Here is a 12201-nt window from a genome sequence, read left to right as displayed (position 1 = left end):
TTAAGTAAAACACTAACCGACTGTCATACTGTTAGAATCAATTTACATTTGTTTACTTATATTAGAAACATTTTATTGTGACAAAAAAAAAAGGCAAAGTTAATTCCTTTGAAGCAAAATGTTGAAAACAAAGTATTCATTTGATAAATCAAATTGCTCAATACCTATTTGTAATAGGAAAATCGCATTGTAAGTGAAGTCAAATTATTCATACAATTTATAATCTCCTTGTGTACAACAGAGTTTCGGTTAATGTGTTTTCTTTTTATATAAGCTAAATCGATGAATTGAATTCAATGAGAAATATACTTTGATGATAAAAAAATAACAAACAAAAACGCAATGGTGCACCAACCTACCTATTTCCTTTCAAGCACTTTTTCACTTTTATATATAAACACATTTAGTCCAGGGTATTAAATCGTTTTAGGAATATTGGCGTATCGTGAAAAAAAAACCGTACAAATAAGTAATTCGAAAATCAAAATATGTATATGTCGTAGGCATATAGTCAAATCAGGCATTTTATCAAATGCCTAGGCATATAGTCAAAAAATTTAATGTTTATGCAATTTCACTATCCGCCTAGACATTTAGTTAAATGCCTAGTCATTTAATTAAATGACTAGGCATTTGACTAAATGCCTATTTCATGCCAGGCAAATAATAAAAAAACATTTTGTATTATTTTAAAAATTTCAATATATTTTCTATCAGTTATTTATTGCTATTTTATGTATAAAAAAGCTGTGTATTAATTATTAATATGAAAAACACATAGATACTCGTATATGAAATAATAGGTTTAATTTTGTGTTAATTATTATTTAGTATTGTTTTAAAAATGAAATAATAAAAAATAAATAAAAAAGGTATATTATAATTACAAGTTTTTGTTACCTATTGCTTGTTGTCACATGTTGTTATTTGGTGGCATTTGCTGGAACATTTAAGATTTTTCTTAAAACATAAGCACCTATTGGTTTGACATTGCCGCTTTCCTGCTTGACATTGACATTTAACAAAACCTTGACCGTTGAAAATTGATAAGTTTGCTACTGCTTCACGTATGGACACGAATTTGTCTTTTTGTATTTTGCTATCTTCTAAACCATTATTCGACACTAGTTGAAGTTCTTCTCTTGAACACCAATTTTTTATTATACCAACTTCTGTACCAATTTGGTAAACGCCGTTCCGAATGTCTATCACTAACCCATTTATATTTTGACTATCGAGAGGTCCTCGGTCTACTTTTGGAACACTAATTACTATTTGATCACCAACCTTTAGTTCTTTAAATAGTTTTTCACTATTTTCTGTCATTTTTTTAGCTGCTATTGTTTGCCGTTTGTAAGATTCAATGCGGTTAACTTTTATCTGTTTTTCATTATTACATAGCAGACAAATATTTTCAATATCGTTACTATTATTTATAGAATAGCTGCAATTATCAGAATGAATATTTCTTTTACATATAGTACATTTTAGTTCACTACCTGATTTTTCACAAACACTGCAGATATTATTTATGTCACTATATATTTTTTTCTTTGAAGGTATATTGTCAAAATTATGTTCTGAATTGTCTTGTAAAATATTTTCAAAATCTTCTTCACTTGATAATTTTTGAATAATTTTGGCAGGTAAGTTTGTAGAACTAAGACCTACCTTCGGTTCAGTGCCAAACAAGGCTCGATATGGCGAACGACCTAAAATTCGATGATGTGAAATGTTTTTTTGCCATTGTACAAAATAAACTCCGATTGACCACTTGGTACTTTTATTGTCTACGACCCAAGCTCGTAACATGTTTTCAACATCTTGATTTGATCTTTCTACAGATCCCTGACTCTGAGGGTGCCGTGGCCGCCCATGTACTATTTTACATTCAGGCCACAATTCTGCCAATTCTTCAATTATTTTCGCTGTAAATTCTCGCCCATTATCAGACTGAAGTATTTGAGGTGCTCCTTGTTTCAAAAAAATTTTTAAAAGTTCGTGTGCAACTTCGGTGGCTCGTTTTGAAGTAAGTGGTCGAAGATATAAATATTTGGTTGCGTGATCCTGATAGTTCATGACCCATTTAAAATTTCCATCGGGTGTTGATTGGAAATCAATAAGGTCAATTTGCCCTCTTGAATTAAAATCTGCCGATAATATTGGTTTTATAACGACGCCTTTACAAGGTTTTGATTTTTTTTTGTTACAAGTTGTACACAAATTAATAAATATTTGGATTGCTATTCGAGGAATGTTGTATTTATTTTTTAAATTCTGCTCAACTTTATCCCTTCCACCATGACCAGTCGCTTTATGGCTTTCTTCGATTTTTTCAAAATAGTTTTCATATGGTACAACATAAATAATATTTTCGGTTTTAGTTTTTGGTTTTAAAATAATATGTTTAACATTTCCTACTTCAATCAGATCATATTTACGACATAAATAATATTGGTTTTGAGTTTTAGTTTTACCTGGATTCAATTTCGCATCATTGATTTCGTTTAGAGCTTTGTCGTAGTCTTCCTGACTCCATGGCTTTTTTTTATCTTGGTTGTCGTAAATTGATTTTAATTTTTCATAAAACAATACACTGTGTGACATATTATATTTTAAAATACAAATAAAAACAATCAAAATTTTAAATATACAAAAAATGTCAATTGGTATACCTATGTTACAATATTACATGCAATCACGATCACACTACATACGATTTACGTAAACGTAATAGACGTACTAAACTAAATTATTGTACAATTCAATCGCATGTTCTGTATCTTTTTTGGTAACGTCATATTTTTGTCGTTATAATCGATAAGATTATAATTTGTCCCACGGTACTCAATATAGATAAGGTTCTCATACAACCTAGTACCCACGTTAATTTTCCAAGGTAAAAACCAATGGAACTTTTATTTTTATTTAATAAGAATATATAGTACTCACTACTCGTACTATAGACTATATTGACTATATATGCTATACAAAATACTCGTACTATCATTTATGTCTATCACATCTAATTAGTTATTACCTGAATATATTTATGATTTCATTTTTAAAACAATACTAAATAATAATTAACACAAAATTAAACATATTATTTCATATACGAGTATCTACGTGTTTTTCATATTAATAAATAATACACAGCTAATGTTTTTTTATTATTTGCCTGGCATGAAATAGGCATTTAGTCAAATGCCTAGTCATTTAATTAAATGACTAGGCATTTAACTAAATGTCTAGGCGGATAGTGAAATTGCATAAACATTAAATTTTTTGACTATATGCCTAGGCATTTGATAAAATGCCTGATTTGACTATATGCCTACGACATATACACAACAGTGTTAAGTGTATAGGCAGAGTATATTACCGTAAGTTATTTTAATTCAAGTTGATTTATTTATAAAGCATTCTACTTATACATAAATCATTGAAAAAAAAAATAGTGATCATAGAATTTTACTTTTTACAATTAAAGTACATTTTGATAAATTGATATGGTACTATAATTCATGTATATAAAAAAAAATCCACCAACATTATTAACTCTGTATACATAATATAAGCTAAAAAAATGTTTTGTTTTTAAACTTGGGCTATACAATATAGAAAATAAGTAAATTACGGACAGTAATTTTTATAAAGTTGTTTTTTCGATAAAATATGAACAGCTATTCGTTGGTTTAAGAAAAAAAATATCAGAATATAGTCTACGTACACACTTATCTCTTTTCATGCACTTACCTCATTTTTAAAAACACCGTAAACCTTCCGTTTTCTCATTTCTCGAAAGTGTTATTTTGCTCTGAATATCTGACTGATCTTCCTAATTATTTAAATCTATTATGATTATTTATTGGTCTAACGTTGAATTACTTTCAATATGAAATATCAATATTTCATGCTTTCATAAAATAAAAACCAAGCGTGTTTTAAATTTGAAACTAGTGATGCAACACTAACACATATATTTGCATTTGAAATAGTATTAATATGTTTATAATCTCATATTAAACCAAAAAATCAAATTAAAACTAAACTTTTAAATATTTCTATGATACCAATACATTTTTATTCGACAGTTTCCAATCCAACTTTAATCTTTGCAAATGTCCGATATGAATACCTCACACAAGTCATCACTGTTAGTTGTATTAATTTGTATAAATACATGTTAGTACCTAATTTTATATTTTGCGTAGGAGGTAGGTACCCTGTTATTTATAATATATTATATTTACATGCATAATATATAGTATCTATAGAAAATATACATATAAATTTCGCGCACATGGATTTAGTAATGCATTGCTCTTCCCGGCAATAAATCATGCCTTGGCCCGGGTAGCTGGGGCTTATCCGAATTCCTTAGATTTACGGTTACCAAGAGCTTTCTAACTCATGTTATTAACCCATCCTGAATGTTAATTACCATACCAAACTGTTGGTACGCTAAATCGTGATATATAGGGATGCAAAATTACTCGCGAAACAACCCCGTTCCTAGTACTATATATATTTGCAAAATATTCGTACATCTCGTCAATTTAAATTTATATTTTCGCTTTATTTTTAAATTTAAATTGTTGTAACTGAATTTTCAAAAAAGATTTAAAAATCAAAAATATAGTTGTTTCAATATTGCAAACATATATTTGGTAATGCATAGAACCTAATTATTTAAAATTTTCATTAGATTACATGAAAATTATTTCCCAAAGTTGGAATTTCACTTGAAAAATATTCGCTTATTAATATAATTATTCAACAAAAACATTTTGGATCAATGTACACATACCATAATGATTAATGACATATATTTGCATACCATCTTTTAATAAGAGACATAAATAAATTAGGCTTAATTCATTCTACTATAAGTTTATGTAATAATAATATTATGATTTAAATGTAATACAATAATTATTAAAACAATCGGTTTAGAGCTAATCACCTAATGCACAATATCAATTATTTAGATTTAGATTTAATCACATATTCACAAAGTCATTTCACGTTATAAGACAGCATGAACTGATATTAGATGTTATTGAAAGTAGCTAATATATACAATATTTAATTGTATAATATGCTACTCAAATAAAATATGTTATTTTGCCATACATTTTTTATACTTAGGTATAAATGTTTGTTATTTCATGAACGGGCACTCTATTTTAATCGGAATTATTTATTGACCATTAAAATATATTTTTCTACTATGGTAATTCTAATCAATCTCTTACACAAAATCCAAAATCCAAATAATGTGGAAATATATTTATTTTAAATGTATGTATTTTTAATCCACGAAAAAAAGTGCGCAGAGTCAATGAACAAACCTTTCATGAAGCAACTATACGGTCTCCTCTACCAATCCTTCACCCTTGAACATAAACTCATTCATAAACATTAAAAAAAATATATGTAAATTTAAAAATGTACTCAACTATATAAATGGCAAAAAATGTAAAAAATTCCAAGACTCCAAATGCTTTAAATACAAAAACAGTACATTACAGTTCTAAAAACAAAAGACAAAACTAGAGTGCTCTGTCTACGAAAATGACAAGAATTTCCTATCATGCTGTTAATTATTATTACCTTAATATGCCAACAAAGTAAAAATAAACAAGATTTCAAGAAATAACCGTCACATTCACTAGTCACAATAGAACTTAAAATCATTTGGATCATTAATCAAAATACAATATACGAGCATAATAATTTTCTTAAATCACTAAATCTATATAATTTAATTTAATATTTAATCTAATAATGTAAAAAAAATATATAGGAAAACCAACCTTGTTAATATTATTTTCATGATATATTTTTCCGTCAGTTGATGTTTAATGTTTAAATTGCATTTTATGTAGTCATGTTTTCTTTATGACTTGTTAGCTCTTGTAAATAGAAAAACTAAACCTTATATTCTTTGAAAATGACATTTGATCATGAATATGTTTTTTTTAATTTCGAGAGAAAATTATTATAATACTATACTATTTACTACTTATTTTTAGTCTCCATTTGCGTCATTATATTATATTACGCATGTATAATGACAATATGATTAATACAATAATGCCTTATGGCAATAATATCATGGTAAAAAAATAGTTCTAATCATTAATGTAGGCAGTATAGGACCTACTAATGCATTTCAAAATTATTCAAACATTTTGGTTTAAATATTTTGCTCTCTAATAAACTATATTATTATTTGTGATAAATATCTCAACATGTACTTCTGCCTCTATTGCAATCAATTAATCAAAATATGAAAATATATAAATATTATACTTAACATTTTTTTTACTGTGATATATAAACATGAACCTTCGTTTTTCTTTCATAATAAAAGCTCGAACTGAAATGTTTTTATGTCATAAAATTATCTTGGAAATATTTTTGTTTGTGTCATGAAACATTTTAATAACACAATATTTATTTCTACGTTTGTTGCCATAAAAATATAAATGACACTTAGTATTTGATAATAAAATATATTCTCTATGCTTTAATAAAAAAACGCATTTTCTCGATTTCTAGTTCAATTTAAGTGTTTGTATTTTATACATTTTTTGTAAAACTGTTATTTACCAAACTGTTGCTTGATATCGTCGAACAAAGCCACAAATATAAATAAAGAAACTTCAATAAAAGTGGACCTACATTTAATGGATTCTACGAATTAGTTTTTATTTTCAATTTCACGTTACCTACTAAGGTTTAAAATATAAAATCGGCATACCTAGACGTAATTTGCATTATTCAAATAATGTATACATCTAGTTACAAGCCATAACTTTTTATCACTGATTGTTTGCTAACTCAAATGAACCTGTGGTAGAAATTCAGTGTTCGGATGCCTGTGAGTTATCGTTTAGCACAATATTGTACACATTTCGTTTGGCCGTATTCGGTTATCCTAATTTTTGGGTAGTGGAATAATTTAATATATATGTATATATATTTCACGCGTGGTAATCCTATGAACATTATTTAATAGGGATTAGCTCTATAACAATACTTTCACAGGAGCATGGTGTGTGTATTTATTATTTTATTATCTCGATAAACACACACGCGGTTTTGGATATATTATTATTTACATGCATGTGGGATCACAAACATAATAATATATCAACATAATGCCGACTCGTATAAAATTAGATCCATTATTAGTAGGTCTGCGGTCTAGACAAACGGCCATAATAATAATTTTAATCGAACGAATATTTCTGGCGTTCAGTGCGAAAAGCGTATATCAAATGGCACTGTAAAACAGTTCGAAAATAAAGCGATTATAAAACAGTAGTAGGAATAGTGCTGGATGGTATCAAAATAATAATAGAAAAATAACAGTGCACAAAATGGCTCAGTGATAGCGATAACGCATAACTTCACTGGTACGATACGAGGTCGAAATCATAAATTCTGGTAACAATATGGCTCGTTTATATCACTACTGCTGTGTAACAAACTTGCCTCTGTATGAAAGGGTCGGGGGATGGTTGGACCTCGACAGGGTGAGTGGTCGGGCGATCGGGGGCTGGCGGGGGCAAAATGTGTAATGGCTCCACAGTTGTACCCTCCCGTCATACCTTCATCCGACGCTCCCACACAAGCGTATATACGACCAAATAATTCCTGCCGACACTCAATCCCTGTGCACGGAGGTCCCGAGTCCCGACTCTATTACCGAACCGACCGATGGCAATAACAACACTTGAGGACCACGACCACGGTAATAATAATAATAACAGCAATAACGCGGAGCCTACGCAGTCGTGTAAACGGTCTGGTAGTTAATGTGTTTTCACCACTGTTGAAAACCCACTCCAAAATCAACCGCACACACGTCTCTGACGCCATCGAGCAATTGAATGGCAAGCCAAAACTAATACACCGGGTGGACTTGAGTGGTGTCATTTTAATTGAATAAAAACTCCATGTTAAATCGTCATATTTTTTTTAATGTAACTGGCTGGCAAAGCAAAACGATAATCATAGCGTGTATTGCGATTGATTTGATGGAAAAATTAACGTTTGTATGGTCCCAGTAAGATGAGTTTGAGTTTAGTTTGGCAATCACATAGGTATTAAAAATGCAGCGTGTAACATTATCGTTTGGTTTAAGTCTAAATATCAAATCAAGAGCTAATAGCGACTTACAGTTAGTTGCAATTAAATTAACAAAATAATTGAAATAGATGCTAGGAAATAGTTTCATATCATATTTAAATATTTAACTATTTTAAATATTAATATTGATATTCAACTATTATGACGTGTGTATGACCCATAATTTATTGATAAAATCATATAATTATTATTGTAATAAAGTAATGATTAATGTGTAGTTTGTATATCATATCATAAGTTCACGTTAGTGGTTTCTTCGTGTTATCTGCTAATGTAACAATGATTCTTCAGTTTTTAAAGTTCTCCAAAAAAATGTAATTTCGTCTTAACTAATTCCGTTAAAAAAGTTTTGAAAAAATTATGGTTATTGTGAACTTGCATGTATAAAAGTGCCACAAGTGTCAGCTTTAGTTCTCGGAACCAGATTCTATAATAAATTTATAAATAAATATCTTTTGATATCTACTCATGTTTGTCCATTAAATGTTTTGCTTGAATATTAATTATTGTAATTTTGTTTATTAAAAAAATTAATTAATTAAACGTATTCGATATCCTTTATTCATTAAAATAGTAAAAGCTTACAACTTTAACAATGTGTTAGAATATATGACTCATGATGATATTTTATAATTTAACTAGGTATTCTAATTTTTAGTTCTAAATTATAGTTACTCCTCTATGATACGAAAATGATTAGTTTATGCAGTGGTGCAGGTTAGTGAATTTGGGTAATCCGCTAAACTAACACATAACTTCCTATTTCCCCTTTAATTAATTGTTTCCGTGTCGATAAAAACTTTATTTATTTTTTCAGTTGAGAAAACCTTTCTTTTTGTTACTATAGAGGCATGTTATTTATTTTTAGATTTTTTACGTATGTACAATAATTGAAATTGAAATTTTAAACTTCAGTTAGTAAATTATTTAACTTTGGGAAATGTGTATCGGTACTCATAAGTAAGAATAATAGTTCGTTAAAATAGGTTTGAGGATTGTGGGGCTATAATGGTTTGAAAACTATACTAATTAATATTAAAATATTATAATTTTAAAATTAAAAGTGAAAAAATCGTCTGAGTATAAGACAGTAGCAGACTTATTAGAACATCTTTGTTTTATATTTGTTGTATATCAATTATTAAGGATTATTAACCCTAGTACATAAAGTTTAACAAATCAGAAAATGCATTTTGATATAGATGGATTGTACATTTCGAAAATGTCATTTTTTTAATAATTTAAATTTAAAAAGGTTGGGTCTAATAAAAAAAAAACAAGTCTTAATAACCCACAAAATAACACTCTTTAATGAAAAGTCTATAAGTGATTAGAAATTATTGTAAAAATAGATTTTTCTTACATATTATGGTGTTCCTTAAATAGACTTCCACTTCACACAAGTCCACTGTCTGAAATGTTGTAAATTTTATTTATTTTTATTTTTTCTTATATTTTTTTTAAGCCCACAACATCACTTTGGATTTTTGTATAACATATTTCCTTACTGATTCTACAATGTTACGAGATAAAAAAAATATGTGTTATTTTAATAAGCGCATTATTGAAACGAAGAGAATCACTCCGAGTATTCTTAAATTTCATAAATTATCAGACTTATTTTAAAATGCAATCATTATATTATTATGTTCAAAATATATATATTATTGTAATATATATGTACAGTTTTAAAATATTTCATAGTTCTTAAAGCTAGCTATATCGATCTTTGTTATTAATTAATTATTAAAATGATGATATTATATTTTGATGGCCTGGTATGTTTCAAATAATTATATGATGTTAGTAATTTTGGACTTAAAAATTTGAATTCACTCTTGTACTGTCATTTATTAGTGAATTATTTTTTTCCATATATCGCGATTTATAACGTAAAGACTTGTAACAGGTCGAATAAAATTAATTAAATGCAAATACTCTAAGATCTATAATAATATTCTTTTGATATTAAAATCACGGTATTTATGTTATTTTAATAATTAGAGTATATTATACTATAAATATCAGTGCAGCTAAAATAAAATGTTTTTTCTCGAAGAAAAATAAATTAAATGTAATGTTATTAAATTGTACCATTAACGATATTATACTTTATACATTGTCAAACTATAATAACACATAATGTATATTAATTATCTAACACGCATATGAAAATGTTAAATATTGTTTGAGTAGAAGGTACTATTAAAGTCAGGACTTTGAAATAATGTGTAAATATAATGATATGGACATTTCTGTGGGTAGACACCAAGCTATTATAATAATGCGTACCCTGTTAAATATGCATGACCTACCACGAACTTCGGAAGTTTTACAATTTTTGTTAATTATTTTTTTTGTCCTTCTTACCCTCGAGATGACCAACATTAATGTATCGTTTTACTAAAAAATGTTTTTTTTTTTTTTATATATTATATACTTACAACTTATATAATGTTATAGTGATTGGCTTTTTTGCAATAAAAAATATTATACTAATGTGAATAATTTCATAATTCTACTTCAAAATTGAATTTAAAAATTATTAGAGACATAATATTTATACTCGGCTCTTGACATTTGTATAGCAAATCAAAAATATTTTCAAGCGTAGTACCAACCAAAATTGCCCTTTATTATACAATCACCAAAATATAAGCTGTTACAAACGAAGGATTTACATCTTATTTCAAATCTGTTTCGTATAAAGGGGAGGGGGGTATGGCTATAAAACGTATTCGTATACCATAAATGTATTATTATTATTGATTTTTTACTGTTTTAACTTGAAGACAATAGCCATTTAGATGAAACCAAAGTGACGACCACCGTAATGGCATAATTATGATGACATAACGAAACAGTATAAATAATTAATAGTTTTGTATATTTACATAGTACATAATATTATGGAAATATGTTTTTCCACGTACCGAGTAAATTATCACGTTAATGTACTCCGACAGTGCATGACAAAGTGTTGGGTGGTAAAAAAATGTTACTTATTTTCGTGATCTAAAAGCATTGCTAATAATGAACAGTGTTTTAAGACATTAAAATATTCCGATGTAAAAAAAAAGCGGAATCAAAAAAAAAATTACAGGGTAAAAGATATTGTAATAATAATTTCTCGCGTTATTGTTCAGGCTATAAAGTCTAGATTTTTTTTCTTTGAGTTCGACTTTTGGTTAATCATGCATTATGTTAATGGCGCGTAAAGAGAAATATAAACAACGACTAAGTTAATCTTATCGTGCAACGAATATGAATTCTATTTTACTTTTCTTGCATAAGACATTTTCTTTGAGAAGAAATGATTTTTAGCGACCCCGATTTCCATTATTTTATATTGTTATGGTATTCAAAACCGGAATGCAAAATAATAATATTAATAAATAATTGGGTAACTGTATTTAGAATTTATTTAAAGTGATTTTTTGCTTCCATTATGTACTTTGTTTTCAATTTTAACAAGATGAAACATTATTAAATATATGAACATTTGGTATGTAGGTATAAATAAATTTAAATCTCGTAGAAAATGAATTTTGCATTGTTCAGAGAGAAGAATTATTATGGTAAAAGTCTCGTACATACCTATGTTAATAATACTATTGGTCGGGTTCTTGAAAAATATAGAAAAATAGTAAATGTTTATTCCTATAATAACATAAAAATATACACATTCAGTTGTAACAAACATTGGTGTATTGAGTTATTTCAGCCAACCATGGTTATACGTTTTTAACACCCGGTAACAAATATCAAGCCCATAAAAACCACCATGTACGCCTTTTTTTTATCCATTTTTAGCAGGTGTAATCCTATTTTATAGTTGGTTTTGGCGGTGAAATAGTGAAATATTTAATGTGTTATGTGAGCCATAATTTGAACATTTGTGTTACCTGTATAATTGCATTAGACACCATCTGAAATCCTACCTGTCCAAATTCTATCAAACTAGCAAGAATTTCCTGTACAGGTCACTGGGGTTCAATTAATAAATACAAATATACAATAATGGTGCAAACAGAC

The 12201-nt window shown here is 27.8% G+C and overlaps 1 protein-coding gene across 1 annotated transcript; it reads right to left on the bottom strand.

The window, feature by feature from the left end:
• Positions 1-823: 823 nt before the first annotated feature.
• On the bottom strand, positions 824-3116 carry LOC111028054 (KRAB-A domain-containing protein 2-like). The gene is made up of 2 exons (XM_022306583.1): positions 2882-3116; positions 824-2463 (listed from the first exon to the last, which is right to left on the bottom strand). Exons 1-2 carry the CDS (start codon positions 3008-3010, stop codon positions 901-903), a joined length of 1692 nt encoding a protein of 563 aa, XP_022162275.1. The 5' UTR covers positions 3011-3116; the 3' UTR covers positions 824-900.
• Between the last annotated feature and the right edge of the window lie 9085 nt (positions 3117-12201).

This window comes from Myzus persicae, unplaced genomic scaffold (genome assembly GCF_001856785.1).
Source record: "Myzus persicae strain clone G006 unplaced genomic scaffold, MPER_G0061.0, whole genome shotgun sequence".
Taxonomy (NCBI): domain Eukaryota; kingdom Metazoa; phylum Arthropoda; class Insecta; order Hemiptera; family Aphididae; genus Myzus; species Myzus persicae.
The sequence above is the reverse complement of the archived record's forward strand: the minus strand, read 5'-3'. Positions and strand labels throughout refer to the sequence as shown.